Source organism: Gymnoscopelus braueri, assembly GCF_963280865.1.
Source record: "Gymnoscopelus braueri genome assembly, chromosome: 22".
Lineage (NCBI taxonomy): Eukaryota > Metazoa > Chordata > Actinopteri > Myctophiformes > Myctophidae > Gymnoscopelus > Gymnoscopelus braueri.
The window spans coordinates 38,209,191-38,233,256 of NC_137624.1; the positions used below are offsets into that span (position 1 = coordinate 38,209,191).

The window sequence follows — 24,066 nt, forward strand, 5'->3', positions numbered from 1 at the left end:
TTCAGTTGGCCAGCTGGGAGCTGGGTACTTGGGTACTTTTTCACCTTTACATTTAATCTTTAGGATCACTAATTTAGCTCATTCTGATGTCAGAGTTAGCAAATCATATGAAACGGTCACGTGTTGTAGGACTGAAAGTTAATCAAAAATTGTAAAACATATGATGATACAAAGATAAATGCTATTTCTGGGAGGTGTTACGTGTGCCTTCCCCTTGTGACGTCAGGTAAAAATAAACACCCTGCGTATGTCTTGCCCGGTTGCCATGTCCACTTATCATAAGCGACTTTGGGCTTGTTTTCTGTAAAGTTGCTTGAAAATATTGGTTGTTGTGGGGGCTTGTTTCTAAACAAGCGTAGTTGCTTATTTTGGTCTTGTTTCCTAATGTTGTTTAAACCAGTGGTTTTCAAACATTTTCATGTCAAGGACCGGACCCAAGATTAATATGTATTTGTCCACAGACCCCGGGCCGTCTGAATATAATTTATGCCAGGTATTCGGACCCCCATACAAGATTTGTGTTGTTAAAATGTTTCAACCGCATATTCAAAAATGTTCACATTTTAGTCAAGATTTCTTTTGAAAATAGCAGATCTACAAGCTACGAGCTTGTAGTTCTGCTATTTTCAACTAGCCAAAGTATACATAGGGCTGAAGTGGTTAAAGCATGTTTTGCAAATAATTATCAAAATCTACAAAATAACTAGTAACTAAAGCTTTCATATAATTGAAGTGGAGTAAAAGTACAATATTTAAAGTGCTCATATGACTTCTTTTTGGCTTGTTTTCCTAGACCTGGTTGCTTATTTCTCCCACAAGCAAAATCTGGCAACGCTTGCTTGTGATCAGCTGACCAGTCAGGTGACCAGATGTTCTGACACACAACTCCATTATTCTCAGGATTATTTCCAACGCCACAGACAGACACACGAACGAATCCCTCTTCTTCTTCTTCAATATAACACGGATATGTTTCAGTAAAACCCTGCTCTACACCTGGTAATGAATGCATCCTCTATTCACTACCAGCAGTAGTTTATTTAGTCTTTATTTGTGTTGTCATTGCTAACCCAGGAAGCCTCGACATTGCAGGTGTATTCATGTTTAAAGGTCTAACGTTATTATGACCACTATAGCTCCTCTCTGCTTCACTGCGTTTGGGCGCAAAATACCAACAACAACAAAACAAAAATAAGACCCTTTTATTCAACTTGTCAAGCGGTTGTTGTTGGTTATTAACGTGCTATGGGGTTGGAAAACCTTTTAGCGTTGAATAGCATTAGCTTCGTTTTGTTAGCCTCCTCCTTGGCTGGCTGGACCAGTGTGACCAGTCATGTTTGTATGACATGGATGGTGCTTCTCAAAACGTTTTCATGTCTAAAATTGACATGTTACGTGGCTGTGGACCCCCATGTGAAAAGAGTTTGTGCCAGGGGACCCCCAGAAGAGAAAATGTGTCAAAATATGTTTCGATCCCCTATGCGCTCGCAATGCGTCACAGATTCTGGAGCTGCTATTTTCGAATAGCTAAAACAATAAAATGGGGCATAAGTGTATAAACTGTTCTTCATCTTGCTGGGGGACCCCCTGGAACCCCATCATACCCCTGGGGGTCCTCGTCGGACCTCACTTGGAGAATCACTGATGTTGTGCATGGCTGTGTGTTGTTAGGCCGACAGAGGTGCCTCTTAAAGGTGGACTGACTCACTGTTATTGCCCTGGGCCCCTTGGAAAATACATTTTCATGGAGGTATAGGGTGTCCCACAGATGGCTGAGGTCTTCCTTCCCATCCCCCACCATGTCCCCATGACTCCTCAAATAATGTTCAATCAATATCTGATCTGATTGGGTCAAGTCAGTCTGTCACTTCAACTCGTTCCTGTTCAGCAGCTTGGCCTCAGCAGAAAGGCTGATAACAGCATGTTGGTGCCACAGTGTGAGTTAATCTCGCACCAGTATAAAGTACTATACCGTTAGAAAATAAACAAATGAAAATGGTGACTTATCACTCAGGCAACACCAGAACTTTTGCTGCCAAGGAGGGCATGTGAGAATTGCCATTCCAGCAAGTTATGCTAATTATTTTTGCTGGAAAACTTCTGGCACTGTAGTGAAAACGTGGCTTTACTGGATGCATAGTACAAATGCTCAGTGTTGATTAAACTCAGAGAGTGGTTCCATTACCGGCTTCTCCTGGCGAAGTGTCCTTGAGCAAGACACTGAACCCTAACTGAACTGCTCCCGATGAGCAGGTTAGTGCCTTGCATGGTTTCCTCCGCCATTGGTGTGTGAATGTGAAGTACCTTGTAAAGCACTTTGGAGAAAAGCGCTATATATAAATGCAGTCCATTTACCATTTACAAATGTAACAAAATAATTTGGTAACATTCGTACAGAGACACAAAATGGATAAATGAACACTGAGGATTAATTCTACTGGCTGTTCTTTTATTTTATCTGTCTGTGTGTGTGTGAGCATCTAATATGGTAAATGAGAAAATAGGGGAAAATTTGAGCTTTTTTAGCACCATGCAAGGAATCTGGTGCAGCCCACCATGGCTGGGGCGCCATCCGTTGTCTTGGAAACAAGTTTTGACAGTGGAAGTTCAGTTATGGTGACAAAGTCCATGAAAATGTCCTTACTTTGTAATTACTCTCTTAATGCACACATGTCGTCAAATTAGGTCTGTAGCAGTTAATCAAACTAATGGATTTAATCGATTGCACGTTGTGAGCTTGTAGAATGCTTTTTCCGGTATTTCTGTGTACCACCATTATATGACAAAGTTTAAAGAAAAGGACTTAAGTGGTTATTCAGACTAATCAATTTAGTCTATTATAAAACATCAATACAAATATTTTTGCATTTAATTCGTTGATTAATTATTTTGAAAAGAAACATGCTTTTCGATTAATCGATTGTTCAAAAAAGTTGTAAAAAAAGAAAGAAGTAAATAATCGCTAGTTGCAGCCCTGCATCAAATATCATCCTGATGAAAATGCATAGTTGTGCAGCATCACTAACGTCTGTTGACTCGTCCAGATGGAGGGAACACACACATTCACACACACACATGATTATGCAATGTCCCTTTTTGCCATATGCAATGTACATACTGTATATGCTGTACCTGTTTCTCTTTCCTTTAATGTTTATTTATGCTAGCTATGCTATTGGTTTGTAAGTGTAATGATCATTTTCTGTCTTGTCTTGTTATTGTAGCACTATGAGCTTGTATATCTGCTATTAGTCAGGGGATATTAAAAAAATCTTGGAATAAATTCCTTACCAAAACAAATTTTCACCAATGTGTTTGTAAAGGTGTCTAGTAACACATCTCACAAAGACTGAAATGCAGTTTCCCTAGGAGAATTTGTGACCGCTCCTGAAAGCTGGGGTACCCACCATAACCTTTAACCTCACTCCGTCAAATGGAAGAAGCTTGCGACACACCTTTTGTTTCACAGCGTACTTGCATCTGAGACTTCGGGCGCAGAATCGATGACAGACGGAGTTTCATTTTTTCAAGCTACTAGGCAGGTGATTGGATGATCCCGCCCCTAGCAGCCGCTGATTGGTTCGTATGCGCAGCGGTTCGGGCAGCTTTACTCTGTGAGCAATCCCAGACCCTCCTTCCTGAAACCAAATGCAATGCAATGCATGAGATTTCCGGAGGGAGGGGGTGTTTACCAGGCTACATAACCTTATGCAGGGGGGAAAAAAAAATCAAATTTTAATTCTGTTTTAAGTAGCATGTGAGGGGTCAAACTAGGGTGTTTTTATGATTCTGAATCCATTGCAAGCATTTTTTTTGCACCAAAACCACTCCTTGGGCTAAAAACGGCCATAGCCATCCTTTTCCAGGTATACTTTTTGTGTAAAAAGCCCATTGAGATTGGGCCGTTTTTAGCCCAAGGATTGATTTTTTTTCCCCGCATAAGGTTATGGTGGGTACCTTTTACAAACACATTGGTGAAGATTTTTTTTGGTAAGGAATTTATTCCAAGATTGGAAATTTTGCTGCTAATATCCCCTGACTATATTTTTGAATAGCCAAAAGAAATCTAAAAATGATACACAGATGCGTTCCCGGTCTAAATGGGTTAAAAGATATTGCTCACTTACATCTCACTTTCCATCTCACTTTCCTTTTCTCGCCCTTTCCTCTCTCTCTCCTTCTCCCCCCTCCCCTCTCTCTCTCTCTCCCTCCCCCCTCCCCTCTCTCTCTCTCTACCATCCCTGCCATCTACAGACAGATCACCACGATGGCGGGCAACAGTCTGGTGCTCCCCATAGTGCTGTGGGGTCGCACGGCCCCAACCCACTGCATCAGCAGCCTGCTGGTCATGGACGACTTCAGTACCATCATCACCGGCTGCCACGACGGACAGATCTGTCTGTGGGACATGACCCCGGAACTAGAGGTGAACAATAATAATAATATCATGATGACGAGTCACCTTTTCTCTCCCAATATCATTGAATTGAATTGAAAGTACTCCAGTAAAGTAGAAATACCTCCAAATTTGACTTATGTACAGTACTTGAGTAAATGTACTTAGTTACTATTTCTAAGTACAACTATTACTACTACAACTAATAGTAATAATATCAATATCCTTCTGTGTAGATCTGTCCCCGGGCGATGTTGTTTGGTCACACAGCCTCTATCACCTGTCTGTCCAAGGCCAGCGCCTGCAGTGACAAGCACTATATTGTCAGTGCTTCAGAGAGCGGGTAAGTGCTGCTTTATTAAGTCAACAAGCTTTTAAATTGCACAAGAAGTAGTTACAGTAGTCGGTCATCTGCAGTTATGCAGCCAACATCTCCTGATTTCTAACAACTTTCAACCTGGCTGGTACTGTATGCCCATTTTGGGACACCAAAAGTGTTGTTTACAAATGGCTGATCTACAAGCTTACAACTTGTGGTATTCGTATTAATTGGGCTTAAATGGTTAAATAAAACAAAGTTCAGTTAGTGTGTATATTTAATTGTTTGCTTGTTATTAGTAAGTTTAATATATAGCTATACATACGTTTATATTTATCTAAAATATATAATTGTGTTTTTTTCTTATTTGTTCGCTTATAAGTTAAACGTTCTCAACTAGCAAGTTTAATCAAATGTACGGTTTTGAGATTAATTGATACATTTGCTGAGCCCTAATTATTCATACTGTATATATATAAATCAGGCTTATGTGTCCATGTGTGTTTGTAGGGAGATGTGCCTCTGGGATGTGAATGATGGACGTTGTATTGAGTTCACAAAGCTGGCCTGTGCTCACACCACCATACAGGTACAAAAATGTTACTGTTTACCTTCTGTAACACACACACACACACACACACACACACACACACACACACACACTAGGGCATTAACAGAATAATCGAATATTCGACTATCAAAACACTATTCGACCACTGTACATCAAAGTCGATTATTCTAAAAATATATATATATATTAAGATTTTTTTTTAGATTTTTTTTTCAGTGGCTTTTCTACAGCAGACACGCAGCTGTGAGCTCTGGTGTGAAGCTCTTCTATTTTTATTTTTATAATCAAATCGATTAATCGAATATTCAAATACTTATAGCCGGTCGAATAATTCGAATGCTAAAAATCACTATTCGTGAATGCCCTAACACACACACACACACGCACACGCACACGCACACACACACAAATGTACAGTAGAAGTTATGAGTGCAATTACAGGGCTCTGAAAGGGAGAGTGGGGTGAACCTTTACATCAACAACGTTTATATTGTTGCTCATAAAAATATATACCCCCCTGCTCGAACCTTTTCTCTTCCCTCTTTTTTACGCTCCTTCCTTCTCTCTGTTTGTCTCTCTGTCCAGTTTTATCACTTCACCATCGGTACTGAGCGTGAAGGCCGCCTGTTGTGCAACGGACATTACCCAGAAATCCTTGTGGTGGACGCCACCAGCCTGGAGGTCCTCTACTCCCTGGTGTCCAAGATAGCGCCCGACTGGATCAGTTCCATGAGCATCATCAGGTCTCACCGCACACAGGGTAAGACAGACAGACATCAGACAGACAGATAGATGAACAGAGAGAGACAGACAAGCAAATAGATGGAAAGATGTATGTTAATGTACATCAGGGGTCTTCAACAGGGGTCCCGGACCCCTAGGGGGTCCTCAGAGTTACTACAGGGGGGCCGATAGTGATAGTTTTTTTTTTTTTTACATTATCCACTTCAACCCTAGAACACTATTTTTAGGATTGGTGTAGAGGGAAAAAGGAGCAAACCAAGTACAGAGCCCAAGGTCAAGTTCACTAAGTATTGAGTGGGTTAGTATAGTTAAAAAGACACATGAACATGAATCCAACAAATTAATAGAAAAGATCATGTGTAAACAAAGGAGGAAATGAAAGCATTTAGTGGGGGGGGGGGGGGGGTCCCTGCTTCATCTCTCTATCAGCTAAGGGGTCCTTGGCCTGAAAAACTTTGAAGACCCCTGACCCCTGGCCTGAAAATCCTCTGTGTTAATATATCAACTCTGAGAGTGAAAGTAACACTGAGGACTTTACTGTGTGTATAGTATGTCAGAGATTTAAGACTTGTGTCAAGAAATAGCTGATCTACAAGCTTATAACTGTAAGCTTGTAGATAAGCTATTTCTGCAATTTTTACATGTATAAAATTATTAAATATGTCAATAATGTATTTTTTATATTTAAGTTATTTGTCATATCTGCCCTGTGCAATGTTTGATTAAAAAGCATAAAAAGGCCAACAGAAATTACTTTTATGCATATGTTCCAATGTTCAACGCCAAACACACAATTAACATCAGACATGCAGACCATTTTAATTGCTATGTCTCTTTGTATATCCCCCATCTCTCTCTGTCTCTCTGTCTCTCTCTCTGTGTCTCTGTCTGTCTCTCTCTCTGTCTCTCTCCCTGTCTCTCTCTCTGTCTGTCCTTACAGAGGACACAGTAGTTGCAGTGTCAGTAACTGGGATTCTGAAGGTGTGGATTGTGACGGCTGAGGTCAGCAGGATGCAGGTTGGGTTATAATAATGTCATTTACATAACGGTACATAGTATCATAATAATACATCCAGGGATAATTATGGTCTAATATCTCCTCTCTCTCTCTGTTCTGTCTCAGGATTTAGACCCAGTGTTTGAGGAGGAGTCGAAGCCCATCTACTGTCAGGGATGTCAGAGCATCTCCTTCTGTACCTTCACCCAGAGCAGCCTGCTGGTCGTCTGCTCAAAATACTGGAGGGTAAACAAAAAAATCGCTTTTTGACTACGAAGGGTGACTTAGAACCCTCCGAAACCTGAAATGATGGTTTCTTTTGTTTACTTTTCCATTACTGGAGATGTATGTCATAAAATAAAAATAAATAAAAAAGAGCTGATCGGAAAGGCTATTTCCGAAGGATTTCGAAAGTATACGTTCTGGGCTCAGGGAACCCAGAACTAGTACCACCTTCTGAACAGGGCCCAACTTAGGTAGCCTGAAATCCAGACTGATTCGCTACGTTAGTCACTTTGCTACTCAGTCTGGCCAGGGTCCTATTTGACTCGTATTTCCATTGGCTAACACTGGTCCCGCCGCCCTATGAGCTTGTAGATCTGCTATTTTTGAAAAATTGCGAAAATGTTTGCAAATCTTTGAATATATATATTTTTAAAGCGAACATTTGTAACCTTGTAAATAGCCAAAGTATAAGATGATGGTTAAAGTGGTTCAAATCTAAAATGACAGATGCGTTCCTGGTCTTAATGGTTTATAAAACTCATCTCTCTGTGTGTGTGTGTGTCTAGGTGTTTGATGCAGGTGACTACTCCCTGCTGTGCTCAGTTCCCAGTGAGAACGATCAGGCTTGGACCGGAGGGGAGTTCATAGCTGCTGACAAAGTCATCATCTGGACCGAGGACGGCTGTAGTTACATCTACAAACTACCTGCCAGGTAAGCGGTGTTAATTCAACCACATCAACTCTAGCATTCCTATCCCTTGGCATGTCATAATAGGCGAACATTTGGCAAAGATGGCCGATCTGAGATGGCCGAAGTGATTTTGTAATAATAATCAAAATCTACAAAGTAACTAAAGTTTTCAAATAATTACAGTGGAGTAAAAGTACAATATTTGCCTTTGAGATGTAGTGAAGTAGAAGTAAAATTATTTAAATTTGGAAATACTCCAGTTACCTCAAAATTGTACTTAAGTACAGTACTTGAGTACATGCACTTAGTTACTTTACATCTCTGCCTAAATAATGTTGATGTCCTCACATGTAATAACAATACAAACCTATGTTGTGTGTGTTCCAGCTGCCTGCCTGCCAGTGAGCATTTCCGTAGTGACGTTGGGAAGACCAAGGAAGGTTCCATTCCTCCTCTGGTGTACAGCATCGCAGACCGCTCCGACAAACAGGTTAGCCTCTCCCCTGTCTCTGTTTGTTCCTCAGTGTGTCACACGTACAGTAGACCCGTCTAATCTAAAACGTATTATCTAATACCAAATCTAATGATTAAGGTTACCGCTGTCTGTCTGTCTGTCACTGTGAAAACGTAGCCGGGAAGACATTTTTGATGTTGTGTGTAACTACGATATTGTGTTTGACTGAAGAGCAATTCAAACATTTCTAAAGCAATTAAGGCTTCACAGTTGTTGGGGGAAAACAAAACAATCGTAATTTTTCTTAATGTCAATGATTACTGAGACCAAGAATGTGTGACTCGTTCACTGTTCTCAAACCCTGCAAACTAGTTTTAAGCATAATGCTGGAATGGGGGCAGGGGAACTAAGAAAAAACTAAATTGCAGCCCATTTTTCTGCACTTAATTTGATGTGAAAAACAAAACAAAAAGCTAATATTTTAAGTAATTTTAATTGAAGCACAATGAGCAAAAGTAATGAGCGTGAAAGTTATAACAAAGTTAAATGTTGTTGGGCTTTGGTCCCAGTCTTCAGAAAACATCCCCCAACAAAGTCTTATGTCCTCAGACAGATGTGTTGAGAAACACTGACTGTAGGAACTGTGGATTGGTTTCACACACATGGATGAAGGCCATTTATTACATTTAAATTATACTCCAAACATTATTGTCGTGTAAATGTACCATATTAGAGGTTAGTAAAGGTCATATATGGCTGAGCTGAAAGTAGGCTGATCAGTTTTTATTTTATTATGTCATGTGAACATTCTATACGACTATATGATCTGTCCATTTATAAATACAATTTCCTCCTTCAGAAACATGTAGATTCAATGGCTCGTGTTCAGTATTGTTTATAGTATTGAGAACACATTAATGAAGCATCTGGCCAACTATTTTCAATTCGCAATCTTTATTGACATGCTGTTTGGATTGATACGGAACAAACAAACAAAATAAAGTTTAAAAAGTTGTTGGATGCAGAAAGGATATTTTCAATTCATATCATTACAAGGTTTGTGGGGTGGGGGGTTAAGGCGGTATGGGGGTGGCAGGTTGTGTGGTGGGGGCTGGGGCATTACGGTGGTAAGGGGTTGGGGGGGTATGAGTATTTGGGGGGTGCTTTCGGGCAAGACGGGGCCAAATGCCTGTAGGGCAATTAATAAATTGGTCTTGTGCCTGTCCATGTGTCTGAAGCTTAATCTCAGTGTTTTGTGTATATATATATTATTTCAGAATGCGTAGTTTGTGTAATTCTTCTCTGTGGATTAATTTATTGTCTTTTTAGGTGTTAATTGTGTCGTCTGTTGTTGTTTTTACTTTATCTTTTTGTTTTGAATGCTGATGCCCACCACCTCTACGCCTCCCTCCTTTTGTGCCTCCCCTAAACCCCTCTCAGTGGGAGGGGCTAGGAGGTGAGCAGGAGGAGGAGGCTAATGTGGAGGTAATGTGCCTCCCGGCCAGCGGGTGCGACTTGGAGCTGTACACCCCCGGGCTGCTATACCACCACCGGCCTCTAGAGGCGCCAGTAAGCCCCAAAGAAAGCAACAAACAAACAAACACAAAGACCACTGGCGGGAAGTAGAGAGGAGTTTTCACTTTCTGGGCCTCAGCTGTAAAATTTGACACTATATATTAAGTTATTTTCAAAATGTGGATTAAATGGTTAAAGTTTAAGTGAGTGAATTATAAGTTAAGTCAAATATTGGTTGGTTTCCTATGATGAAAACAAATATATTATGCTCACTAGGAGCCTATGCAAACATTATGACAGGAGTTGAGGCTCCATTGACAGAAGAGTGTATGTTTCCCATAGTTTGTTGTATTTAATCTCTTTTGAGAGAGATTAGATGGGATAATATGGACATGATTAATAATAATACATATATATACTGTATAGTTTAACATTTTTATTCAAATGGAATTTCTTTAAAACAAGAATTATACAAATTGTATACAATACATATATTTGTATTTCAGCTTTGCTTTGCTTTCTTAGGTTAGCTTTTACAGCTTTGCCAGAAAGTGACAACTCAGGAAGAGAAGAGCACACTCCAACCAGTAGAGGGTGCTCTCATTGAAAACACTTGACATTCACTCTTTGGCCCGGTCATACAGTAACATTAATAAAGCCTAATTATTTACACTTCATCATATGACAATGTTGCTCGACAAAAATATCTCATAAGAATATCTGTTATTTTCTTCGAGTGACATAGTCGTATGATGAAGTTTAAAAATGTGACCTATTTATGGAACAGGGAGCAGAAGTCATCGTCATGTCCAGTAAAAGTCTCATACAGTTGAAGTAGCTTGATCACAAAAACATTAAAAACATAGCAACATAAAAATTAAGCTAGCATGCTTATTTTAATGTGGCATGCTTATGTTTAGTACTCAATTTAAAAAAAAAGATGTGTCAGTCAACCATTAACATTTAGTATATGCCTTGTTGTAAAAGCACTTACAGTAGATCATATAGATGGGTATCTTTGATAATTGGTAGCTACTTAACCACTTAAACCCTAAATACTTTGTTGACTGGGGTCCCCCATTAGTCTATATTTGGTACCCTCCTTTTTTTTTTTTTTACCTCAGTCTACACCAAATCTCTTCACCGAAAATAGCCATGTATTCAGCTATTATGAAATGCCCAGAATAGGGACGCTAGCGTTCAAGTCGTTAAATAGAGGGGTAGATACAGTAGATGGGTTAGGTACACATTTAAAAAGATTGATAGATTTATGTATGCAGGTTAACATGAAGCCTGAGTTATACGCGTGTGGGTGTTGCGCACAAGCTACTAGCTTGTAGATAGGATTGTAGATTTACAAGCTACTAGCTTGTAGATCGGCTATTTACAAAATATACTTAACGTACAAAAGTAAAAGTACTCATTATGCAGACTGTCCCATTTCACAAGTTTTCAAATGTATAAAAATCTTTTGAAAATAGCAGATCTACAAGCTCACAATGCGTCGCATCGCATTGCGACGCATTGTGAGCTTGTAGATCGGCCAAATGGCCGAAATGTATATAGGGCTGAAGTGGTTAATGTATGTTTTGTAATAATAATAATCAAAATCTACAAAGTAACTAGTAACTACAGTTTTCAAATAATTGTAGTGGAGTAAAAGTATAATATTTGCCTCTGAGATGTAGTGGAGTAGAAGTAAAAGTATTGAAAATTGGAAATACTTAAGTACAGTAAAAGTACCTCAAAATTGTACCTAAGTACAGTACTTGAGTAAATGTACTCAGTGACTTTACACCACTGCAACCAAGTATAAATCAGACCTAAGGCTGGCCAACGAGTGAATGACTAAGAGCTAGCATCTCACTTTGTCTGCTCCTCTCGTTTAAGTTCTTTCTCTCTTCCTGCCTGACTGCCTGACTGACCGACCGACTGACAGACAGACAGTATCCCAGACTCATTTTGGTTCACCCTGTTCCATGCTCTTTTCCCACTAAAACAAATTCCCCACTCCAGCTCCCGACAGCACCATTCTCCTCCCTCATAATGTCTTCATTATGAAGACGCATGCAAAGTCCCCAAGCTGCTTTTTGCCCCTCCTCCCCAATCCCTGAGACCGTGGACAAACCAAGGAGATTGAAATTAAGATAACATTTTAATATGAGTTGGTTTTTACCGAGCATCATTCCACTATCCGATTAGAAGAAGTATTGTATGTCACAGTTCTTGGTGTGCAGCCAAAATGGCATCAGATATAGATATCCTTCGAAAAGAGAAAACGGTGTACAAGCTATTTGACTATCAGACCTGGGTCAGAATGTATTTGCTGAGAATTGTCAGCATTTTGTTTTATGTTGCCTGGAGTGCCGTGTAGGTTATGTGAGTGTCGGGTACAATAATGGCAAATTTATGCTCCAAATGTGTGATCGTACGACAGTGTTGCGGACCGAAAATGGCAGATCTACAGGCAACACCGTTGTATGACAAGTGTAAATCGCACCAGAGTGGGTATAGTCACAGAGAAGTATGTTAAATGAATATGCTAACTACTCCAAGTAGTTTAAAAACAAACGGAAGCAATTGCTCGCAAATACTGGTTGACCCAGGTTCGTGTGGTTTCACTCTAGCTCTGTTTTTTGTGTGCCTTTTTTAAAAGTGTTTTCATTGTTGATTTAGCCTTTTATTCACATCTTAACTTAAGATGTGGTTTGGTTTGTTGGTGCGTTTGTGCGTGTGTGTGTGTGTGTGTGTGTGTGTGTGTGTGTGTTTACAAAGCACCGAAAAAAAGCTATTTTGGTGGCACTTTGCATTATCCTTACAACACTTAGGATGATTTGCTGATAACTGACCCTTCACTGCAGCCATTCACTGCTTCACTACGCCTCTGTTAAAAGGTTCCACTGCTGTCAGCCTGGTGGCAGTCTCCATCTTTACCAGCCTTGTGGTCCACTAGCTTTCATCTTCTACCCTCACTGTGAATCCATGAAGCTCATGTCCAAGCTAGCAGACAGAAAGAATGTGCATTGTTTAAGAAAAATAACCTTAGATGCCAGACTTTTTTTGGGGGATCTTTACCGTATTAACAGTCCAAGAAGATAAACATTTTTGCAGTGCACACTTTATTATAGGCACACTACTGGACTCAGATTCCTTGTGCAGATTGTATTTTCAGCAAAAAATGTGTTAAAATAATATCGCTGTGACGCTGTCAGCTGTTCCCATATAGCACAAATGTGAATTGAGAGTATGGATTATTTTGATGTGGTAAAAATGCACACTGTGTGGACTGCTGTCAGTGTTATCATTTTTAGCCCAAGTAATTTGCTAGTAGCAGCACTTGAACAAGTCTTGTATCAACCCCTGTCATAGCATGATATTTTACTCACTCACCCACCCCTGTCTTGGAAGTTCAGCCGCATCTGTAGATATTCCCCAAGGACCCTGAAAGGAAAATCTACCCTCAAATAGAAGTGACCTGATAGTGACAATAGACCCCTTAACAGACGACGTCACACTGATTAAGAACCAGTATGCGTGCGCAGGCCGGCACCAAATGAAACCCATTCTGTCATGTCTCGCTAGGACGCGCCTCACTTAGCCAACACACAAGAGGAGGTTGAATGAACTGAAACCAGCGCACCCCGAAACAATATGTTGGGAATTGATTGCATGAAACAATCACCTGTGCGTCCAGTCTCAATGTTGGTAAACATATAATTGGTCTATAGGAGTTTCAATACGCTCTGTGCATAAATTGTAGTCCGACTCCTGGGTTTCCAGATGGTGGCATATACCCGTTTCCTGTTCCCATTCAGTTTTACATAGCTTCGTTTGATTGGCTCGGCTGCAGATTTGAACCATATAACACATATGTGTGCCCGGTTCAAGTTAATTTGCTTTCTTTAGTATGTTTAAATCTAACCCAATTTGAACGGAACTGAAATTAATTATCCTGGGTATGGTTAGCATTATTAGTATATCTGTAATTTTCTTTTTCTAATTTATCAGTTTTGATCACGACTGTATTTCTTCGGTATATCCCTATTCTAAACTCTGATGTTAAAAGGGAATCGGCTTTCTTTGGTTGATTTGCACAAATTCACACTTAGGATATAAGATGTGATCATAAGAATGAAGCATGTTAATTCTATTTTAGGGTGGACAGTCCTGTTGAAAGAAAAAAACAAAAGCTCCAGTATGCTACCCTGCTATCCATCTCCTCCATTACAATCCTCAGTAACCCTCAGATTAATCATAAGGCTTTACAGAATGTCCACAGAATGCAAACAATGATGAAAGAAATAGGGATTTGGTATAGGAAGAGAATGCAGGAGAGGACACTCAGATCATGGGAGACCAAAATCAGAGGCCCTTGGCACATGTGCTTGCCGACATTTAAGCCTGATTTATACATTGTCGTATGGCTGTTGGCAATTTTAGTATAAGTAAGTATACATTTAATATTTAAAGTATGATTAAGTTGTGTCTTAAAAAAACATCTCCAAACTTCAGTTGACCTTGACCGATCACGATCTTGCTGTGTGTGTCTTATCCAGAGTTGGAAATGCATATGAAAAACGGTAGCATTAGGGGAAGAAATGCATGAAATAACAAGACAGAAGGTTGTCACAAATGAATCCCAACTGGTTGATGACCATCACGACCATTCAAGTGCTGCTGAATCAACCAACTTGGGTATTTGACCAGACCTTTTATAGGTCCTATCCTGCTGTATAAATCATAGGTGGCTTATTTGAAGTATTTTTCAGCCATAATGACCTGTAGACAGAGTTTCATTTATTTCCCTGGCCATTCCTTTGTCTGGTTTTGGTCTTTTCATGGCAGCATTTTCCTCTCCTGTTATTCCTTCCTTTAATTAACGTCATCTATGCGCAGGTGTATCACTGGTGAGTTTCCCCAAACATAGAAAGGGAAACTCACCTTTTAAAAAAATATATACAGTCGTAGCCATTGTCGGTGGCTACATCTGTATGCCAGGATTTTATTCATGGTTTGTGCTTTTTTTTTTTACTCTTTTCTTTTTTGCTGGACTATTGTTTCTATTCACTCTGTGCCTGAACACCAGCCCCACTATGGCAAAACAAATCAAATAAATAACTCCATTGTAGTTTTAACCCATTTCAAAATTACATGAAAAATAATTCCAGTAGAATCATTTTGGCCTGCAGGGATCCATTCTCCCTGTAGTGTGTGTGTGTGTGTGTGTGTGTGTGGTTGTGTATTGATTTGATGTGTGGGTTTGTATGTGACTAGCTGGATTTTACACTTAGTTGTGCACCGGGGGGGTCACGCTCCGGAAATAGCCGATCTACAAGCTCACGGCGTGTGCGCAGCACAGCGTGTTGTGAGCTTGTAGATCTGCTATTGCTGGTGTGCGACACCACACACACAACAAAGTATAATCGTCTCTGTCGGGTGGAAACCTCCCAACAGAGCAAACAGTCCAACAAAGCAACAGTCCACAAAACTGTTGCTTTTCAGGATTAAAATTCAAAAGTAGCAGATCGACAAGCTCAAAACGCGTCGCTACGCGCCACGTTTCAAGCTTGCGGATCTGGTACTTTTGTTATTTTTTTTGTGACTCTATAGTATGATGAAGTAGGGCGTTCATTTACGAAAAAAACACAAGGAAATTAGAATAGCGAGAGGTTTCTGCCCGACAGCAACAATATCAAGCCCTTACGAAGAGAGCCAAACCAATTAAAAAAAAACAACATTCACATTGGCTGGGAAAATAGGTAGTCTACACAATATGAAATTCACAATTTGGGGTGCATGCTCTCAGGTGTTCAGGCCAGAGTTTTGTCGGAGGTACCGACGTGTCATTTGTAACCCCCGTATATGTGTCCTGCATCTCCTCCCAGCTCCTCATCTGTCCCCCGGTGACGAGGTTCTTCTACGGCCGGAGGGAGCCCTTCCACAAGCTGCTGATCCAGGGAGACTCCGCTGGGAGGCTGTCCCTGTGGAGCATTCCTGATGCCTCTCCTGTCCAGCCCGTGAGCTCTGCTGAAGGTATAACTATAGCACACTCACCCTGTCCCTCTACTGCAGTGGTTCTCAAACTCTTTCATGTCAAGGACCCTGCGGACCCCCCATCTAAAAAATGTTTTGTGCCAGGGATTTTTCAAAAATAGCAGATCTACAAGCTCATAGCGCGGCACTGAGTGCTGCGTTATGAGCTTGTAGATCTGCTATTTTTGAATAGCCAAAGATGGATAAAAGGGTGAAGTTGTTAAAAGTATTGGGATGCTATATTAACACATTTTGCTGGGGACACCCTGGAGCCCTCCCAAGGACCCCTGGGGGTCCCCGGACCCCACCTTGAGAACCAAGACTTTGACCTTTTGGCTCTGTACTTGGACTTCTCTTTTTTCCCTCCAAAGCAAACCTCTTTGCCGAAAAAAGACAATCTACTGTGAGCTTGTAGATCTGCTACTTTCGGCGAGTATTCCCCCCAGAATAGACCCCTTAACAGACGACGTCACACTGGTTGCAAGCGATAAGAACCAATATTGTGCGCGCAGGTCCGGCACTAAAGGCGCGTTCGGAAATTGCGCACCGGAGCACACTCGCCTATTAGTTTGTATTGGCCAGTGCGCTCATTGCTGTATTTCCGAACGCACCCTATGTTGGGAATTGATTGCATGAAACAATCACCTGTGTGTTCAGTCTCAATGTTGGTAAACAAATAATTGGTCTATAGGGTGAGGGCTCAAGTCATTAATGAATAAAAAAGAAAAAAAAGAAGTTCCTATCACACAAAGATTTGCTGTACTAACTATGAGGACCCCCTAGGGGTCCCGGCTTCCCTCTTGCCCTGCTCTACTGCATTTACGTAGACACATGATTCATCATGGAATTTGTGGAATTATGTCAAAACCCAGTCCATTTCGTGAAGTTAATAAATGGATGACTGAGAGAGGCAGTTATTTTTGTGAATCGTGGAGCTGTGCTGACACCTAGTGGACAAAACATAATCATGGCACGGTTCAATACTGAAGCTATGGGTTTTAGTTGGAGAGGCAGTGAGTTATGATTGTCCTCAGTTAAAGCAGTGTTGAAGAATATTATACACCAGTGAATATTGCATGTATTTACTGGTATATCCCGTTGTTCCAGTAATTTTGATAAATTATGTATATTTTGTTGAATGAGGGATAGTTTAATCTAACACACTTATAAAGAAAATGTACTTACTTACTTAAACGCTTCTCTTGTCCCCTCCCTCTCTCTAATCCCCCCTCTCTATCTCCACACATACCTGACTTCCCTCTCTGTCATGTTTTTGTTTTCATCTCTCCCTGTATTTCCCCTTTCACTCCCTATTCTCTCTCCCCCTTCTCTTTCTCTCTCCCTCCTCTCTCTCCCTCTCTCTCCCGCCCCTTCTCTCCCCCCTTCTCCCTCCCCTTCTCTCTCTCCCCCTCTCTCCTCCTCTCTCTCTCCCCCCTTCTCTCTCCCCTTCTCTCGCCCACTCTCTCTCCCTCTCTCCAGAGCTCCAGGTGTCGTCCACCGTCAGCCTTCAGGAGGCGTTTGATAAACTGACTCCTCTGTCTGCTGGCATCATTGACCAGCTCAGTGTCGTGCCTGGAGGAGAAGAACCCATTAAGGTGTGGATCTAAAAAAAGAGACATTGTTATCACATGGGTGAATGCGATAACGGAAACACAAAGAACACATTTCTCATTGTCTGTATCAATATCTGCTGTGCTGACCTGTTTGTAAAACATTGAGTGTCGGAATCAGACAGGAAATGTTCATATAAGGGTGCGTTCTTATTAGAATTCACTGTTCTACTTCTCCTTTTTCCCCCTGTAGGTGACAGCCAGCGTGTACATCCCGTCTCAGGGCAGACTGGTGTGTGGCAGAGAGGACGGCAGCATCATCCTGGTCCCTGCCACCCAGACCGCCATCGTCCAGCTGCTGCAGGGAGAACACATGCTGAGGAGAGGTGTGTGTGTGTGTGTCCAAAACCATGTAGACCAACATTTTTAACTCCGCTCTGTGCTTCTTGGGGTCCCTGGAACAACATATTTTGAGATGGGGGGTCCGCGGCCACATACATATCATTTTGGCGGTCCTTGGCATGGAAAAGTTGGAGCGCCACTGATTTAGCAACATGCTGTTAGGATTTAGAAAATCATTTTAGATACGTATTTGTCTGTGGACCCCATCTCAAAATGTTTTGTTCGCTTTAAAAAATACATAGATTTGCAAACATTTTCAAGATTTTCCAAAAATAGCAGATCTACAAGCTCATAGCGTGGCACAGAGTGCCGCTATGAGCTTGTAGATCTGATATTTTTGAGGAGCCAAAGAAATCTTAAAATGACACAGATGCGTTCCCAGATCGAATGGGTAAAGTGGTCTTCAAGAAAAAAATACTGTGCCATTTTCTTTTTTAACATAATGTTTCTTTTTTAATTAATTGATTGATTGAATACTTTATGAACAGTTTGCAAATAGTACAATGGCACGATTATACAGTGATGCCAAAAGGATAACACAAAAAGCCCTGAGGGCTTGTTTCCATTGTGGTCCCGAGTAATAATGTTATATTGTCAATTTACTCTTAGTGTTTTAGCCAAATATTTGGGGGCCCAATTGCAATATTCTCACGGCCCACAGGTTGGAAATCGCTGCTATGCGAGTTTGACTTGACACCGTTTTCCCTTTCCTCTTCCCCCTGTTTTCCCTTTCTGCTCTCTCTCTCTCTCTCTCTCCCTTCCTCCCAGGATGGCCCCCACATCGTACCCTGCGGGGACACCGCAACAAGGTCACCTGTGTCCTCTACCCGTACCAGATCTCTCCGCGGTACGACCAGCGCTCGCTGGTGTCCGGTGGGGTGGACTTCTCTGTGATCGTGTGGGACATCTTCACCGGGGAGATGAAGCACATCTTCTGTGTCCACGGTGGAGAGATCACACAGATCATTGTGCCTCCAGAGAACTGCAGTGTAAGTCTGTGTTTACATCTTTTCTTGTGCCCGAGCAGCGCACAGTGGCTTCTCACTGCTCACTGCTACTAATGATTATAGGATGGGTAAAATGCGGAGGACAAATGTCACATATGTGCAAATATACAGTGACAAATATTGAATTACATCTTACATCTTTACTGGGACAGACCGTGGGAAAGCTGAGAAGGAGATAGTGTAGGAGAGTCGGACAGTAGGAAAGCTGAGAGGGTTAACAGTGTAGGAGAGACAGACAGTAGGAAAGCTGAGAGGGTTAACAGTGTAGGAGAGACAGACAGTAGGAAAGCTGAGAAGGAGACAGACGGTGTAGGAGAGACAGACAGTAGGAAAGCTGAGAGGGAGACAGACGGTGTAGGAAAGACAGACAGTAGGAAAGCTGAGAAGGAGACAGACGGTGTAGGAAAGACAGACAGTAGGAAAGCTGAGAAGGAGACAGACGGTGTAGGAAAGACAGACAGTAGGAAAGCTGAGAAGGAGACAGACGGTGTAGGAAAGACAGACAGTAGGAAAGCTGAGAAGGAGACAGACGGTGTAGGAAAGACAGACAGTAGGAAAGCTGAGAAGGAGACAGACGGTGTAGGAAAGACAGACAGTAGGAAAGCTGAGAAGGAGACAGACGGTGTGGGAGAGACAGACAGTAGGAAAGCTGAGAGGGAGACAGTGTAGGAGAGACATGGATGTGTGTACTTCTGAATGACCTGAAGGTAGGTGTGTGTGTGTGTGTGTGTGTGTGCATGTGCGCGCATGTGCGCGCGTGTGAGTGTGAGAGAGACAGAGATAGAGTGATGCCTCCTTCAGGTTTCATGGTCAAGGTTTACTACGGCACTACATCAGAATTTTTTTACATTACCTGTCTCACACACACACACACCCCCAGACACAGACACAGACACACACACACGCACACACGCGCATGTAAACTCAGTCATTTAAATGTACTGGAGGGGTTTCATTAATTTGTCTCCCTCTCTCTCACAGTCTATCCTTTTGTTCTTTTCAATTGTCCTCTCCATTGCAGGGGAGACGGCCAGTAGGAACAGTGTGGGAAAGAAAGCTTAGAGTAGACTAGACAGTGTGGGAGAGACACACAGGAAAGCTGGGAGGTAGACAGTGTAGGAGAGACATATATATATCCTGGTATGTATTCGCAAAATTGACTGTCAGGTGTGTCAGGGTCATTATCTGTCACTATACACAGTGGTAGCCCTGAATAACACACACACACACACACACACACACACACACACACACACACACACACACACACACACACACACACACACACACACACACACACACACACACACACACACACACACACACAGACACAGACACACAGACAGAGCTTGATTGCTGAGGCTGCTGACAGTAATGGAGATGGATGTCCGTGTGTTTCTATGTTATCATTTAGAGATGTTACATTGTGGCGCTGTTACTAATAATACCATTAATTACTTTGTTGTGGAGGTCTGGTGTTGATCAGGCGCGCACGCACACAACGCACACACACGCACACACACACACGCACACACACACACAGAATTACCCACCGACACATACGCTCTCACACACTCAGGTTCCATTCCAAAGGAGGATGCTTTTGATTTTATTTTATTTTTAAATGACATTATGATGAAATGTTAACACAGCCTTAATTCCATTGTCACCATGGAAACGGCGTACCTGGTATTTCCTGGTCAGAGTATGAGATTTGACCCGTCGTACATTAACCTTTTATTTATAAATCCCAACCAAAATGTCAGCTGGTTTCAAAGCTTTGTAATCAAAAATACTTGGCCTTTACCAACACACGGGGTCTGATAGAATTATCCTCAAACCTGGAGGGAGTGCCTACATTGAAGCCTAAAGCTTATGCTTAATTTATAATCCGTAATATGATGGAATTGTATATTTGTACACTGTCAGACTTGACCATTATTTTTATATAAATATATATGTATTAACACATTCCCTGCCAGGTGTTAATTAATTAATTTTGTAGCTTCTGCCAGGTTTTTTTTTTTACCTATCTTCGCAGAGCCACGGGAGCCGTGATGTGCGCGTGCACGTAAACAAAGCATGTTTGGGGGATGGGGGAGGGGTCTGATCTCTCCACCAGAGATTTCTGGCGCGATCAGCCATTTTTTTTCTAAAACTCTTAACCCTTTAAGGCCTGAGGTTCCGATTCTACAAAATGTCTACTAAATCCTAACAGTTTTTTTTTTTTAAATACGTAAAATAGCAGATCTACAAGCTCGTAGCGCGGCAGCTTGTATATCTGCTATTTTTGAATAGCCAAAGTGTAAAATAATGCTTTTTAGCTAAAATCAAAAAATGACACAAATGCGTTCCAGGTCGTAATGGGTCAAAGAAGGAGCGGACAGGAGTGTCATTCTTTGGGATGACGTCACATCTGTCCACCACTTTTAACCATCATCTTATACTTGGGATATTCAAAAGTAGCAGATCTACAAGCTCATAGTGCGGCACCGAGTGCCGCGCTATGAGCTCGATTCATTTTCAATATAGTGCTCTCACAATTAGCATATTAGCATCTTAGCTTAGCATGCTAACATTTTGGTGACCTTAACTACTACTCTCTCTCAATCAATCAATCATTCAATCAGTCAATTCCCTTCCTCTCTCCATGTGTCCCCCTCATCACAGACCCGTGTGCAGCACTGCGTGTGCTCGGTGGCCAGTGACCACTCCGTGGGCCTGCTGAGCCTGAGGGAGAGGAAGTGCATCATGCTGGCCTCCAGGCACCTGTTCCCCATCCAGGTCATCAAGTGGCGCCCGGCCGACGACTACCTGGTGGTGGGCTGCTCCGACGGCTCCGTCTACGTCTGGCAGATGGACACGGGTAAGTCATTTCATCCACTTAACCCATTAAAAAAAGAGTTAGATCTCGAAGAAAAATAAACACTTCAAAGGATTGTAACAGGTGCAGGGGATATCGGTAATCAGCACAGGGGCAAATAATGTTCCTGATCAGTAGCTGTTCTTTCACATAAAGACACTCTATTACAGAGTCAAACTCCAGACTGGTCACACTTCCTGGCAGAGATGTGCGCTCCACTGAGCATGTGAACCTTTCTAGTGGTTTTTAGTCATGGCTGCCAGTTCCCACCTGATGTCGTGAGGGAGTTCTGACTGCTCCACACCGTACTGAATAACTACTAGCTTGCATAATGTCTTCAGTGTTGGACTTAAATCTAAGATGTACAGACCATCAAAGAGATGGTAGTCTACTTGTGTTTTCCGATCGCCAAAGAGTATGATACGATCTCCCACCATGCAACAGCACATATAAAACATCTGAGAAGGGCCGTTTCCCTTGAGTTCAACCTTATTCCAGGTGAAGGTCACTGGGTTGAATTTCCACACATCATTTAAGAATTTCCCGTTGTAGCCACTATATATGTACAGCTCTCCATTGTAGGCAAAGGCTGAATGACACAAGCGTCCTTCTGGGTGAGGCTGTGCAGGAGGTGTGTTCAGCCAGTTGTTGGTCTCTGTGTCAAACACTCTGATGTTGACTCCCTCGTCCCCACGGCCCCCAAATACAAACATCTTTGTCCCGATGATGGTGGCAGAGTGACTATCTGAACCAGGTGGTGGAGTTCCTCTGGTGTTAATTAAAGCCCAGACCATTTTGGTGGTGTCCAACTTGTACATGTCATTAGTCGTTCTTGGAGTGATTCCTCCATAGATATACATGACCTTCTCCAAGACACAGGCTGTGTGGTAGTACCTCCCCTCTGGAACGGTTCCAGAGATCTCGGGCTTGAACCATCTGTGGGAGTCGACATCAAATCCATAGAGCAGGTTGCAGTAAGGATATCCTCCCCAGATGTAGATGCAATCTGCTATAAGTACAGCTGTGTGGCCACAGCGCCTCAAGGGAACATCAGGGGGACCTTCTCCTCCTCCATTTGTCCATGGGGGCAACTTCCTCCAGCGTAGAGACACAGTGTTAAAGATGTGGACTTCCATCTGACCACTGTTCTTCTTCTGATAGTTTCCTTCAAATGAGTACACCTTGTGTCCGACTACTACAGCAGCTGGGGAGTCATTATCATGTCCTTTCAGATGTATCGTCCAGTGAAACATTTCACACACCAGCACCACTGTGAATCAGTGCAACTAATTTACAGAAAGACTGTTAGAAAGCAGGGCAATTTATTTCCATAAGTTGCTGAATGGTGTTGTGTTAGAGAATACAATAACGACATTTAAAAGGACAATTACATCTGATGTCATGATGATGTTGTGATATCATTGCGTGATGACATCATTATATGGAATATCTAATGATGACGTTACTCAACCTGAATGTCTATTTCAGCTAAATCTATGATCTGAATTTTGTCAGTACTATGACATCAGTAATCCATATTTGGGCGGTTGACTCGTTATGGAATTATTCATGTTTCTACTGTACCACTCGTCCTAGGATATCATATCATAGAAAAGGTAAGAAAACCGTTGGGCTAAATCCCCCTTTAACCGGGCACTGCTGATTATCAAGTCCCATTTCCCAGTCACATCTTTGATTCAGGATATTAATCTCTTTATGGGTACAGAACCATAATTAAAAGGTTGAGTGCTATATTAAACATAATGGCAGTGATGACAAAGTATGAAGATATGACTTAACTGGTAGGCCTACAATCAGAGTGACTTCATGACTATGTTTTTTAACCACTTAAACACTATATATACTTAGTCAAATGGAACTGAGTTGGCTCTGCTTTTTCCCCTGTACACCAAATCTCTTTGGTGTAGATCATACATGGGCAACTGGCGGCCCGGGGGCCACATGCGGCCCCCACCTTCACTTAATGCGGCCCGCAGGTTAATATCAGAATACTGATATATTATTGATTTCAGCTGTTACAATTCCTAACATGCAAACATGACCCGCTTTAATTACTTCAGTCTATATTAGTAGCTCAATGACTAGTATTACAATTCTATTGTCTTTTTTATGTCTTTTCAGGATTCCAATAAAAAAAATAGGAAAAAAAACATTATTCCAATTCAAAAATATCAAAAATAGCAGATCTACAAGCTCAAAACGCGTCGCGGTACGACGCGTTTTGAGCTTTTAGATCAGCTATTTTTTCTACTTTTGTGTGACATAGAATGGTGAAGTA

At 41.7% G+C, this 24,066-nt stretch overlaps 1 protein-coding gene across 1 annotated transcript in view; it reads left to right on the top strand.

Moving 5' to 3' along the window:
* The first annotated feature begins 882 nt into the window (after positions 1–882).
* wdr7 (WD repeat domain 7) overlaps positions 883–24,066 on the top strand; it is a 145,315-nt gene continuing 122,131 nt past the window's right edge. The window contains exons 1-14 of the mRNA XM_080419360.1: positions 883–999; positions 4,255–4,426; positions 4,633–4,739; positions 5,226–5,304; positions 5,872–6,046; positions 6,971–7,047; positions 7,154–7,273; positions 7,819–7,964; positions 8,331–8,433; positions 15,798–15,945; positions 17,425–17,540; positions 17,749–17,881; positions 18,666–18,886; positions 21,575–21,770. Of these exons, the coding sequence (XP_080275486.1) occupies positions 4,268–4,426; positions 4,633–4,739; positions 5,226–5,304; positions 5,872–6,046; positions 6,971–7,047; positions 7,154–7,273; positions 7,819–7,964; positions 8,331–8,433; positions 15,798–15,945; positions 17,425–17,540; positions 17,749–17,881; positions 18,666–18,886; positions 21,575–21,770 (1,780 nt within the window). The 5' untranslated portion in view covers positions 883–999; positions 4,255–4,267. The remainder of the gene's footprint in view (positions 1,000–4,254; positions 4,427–4,632; positions 4,740–5,225; positions 5,305–5,871; positions 6,047–6,970; positions 7,048–7,153; positions 7,274–7,818; positions 7,965–8,330; positions 8,434–15,797; positions 15,946–17,424; positions 17,541–17,748; positions 17,882–18,665; positions 18,887–21,574; positions 21,771–24,066) is intronic.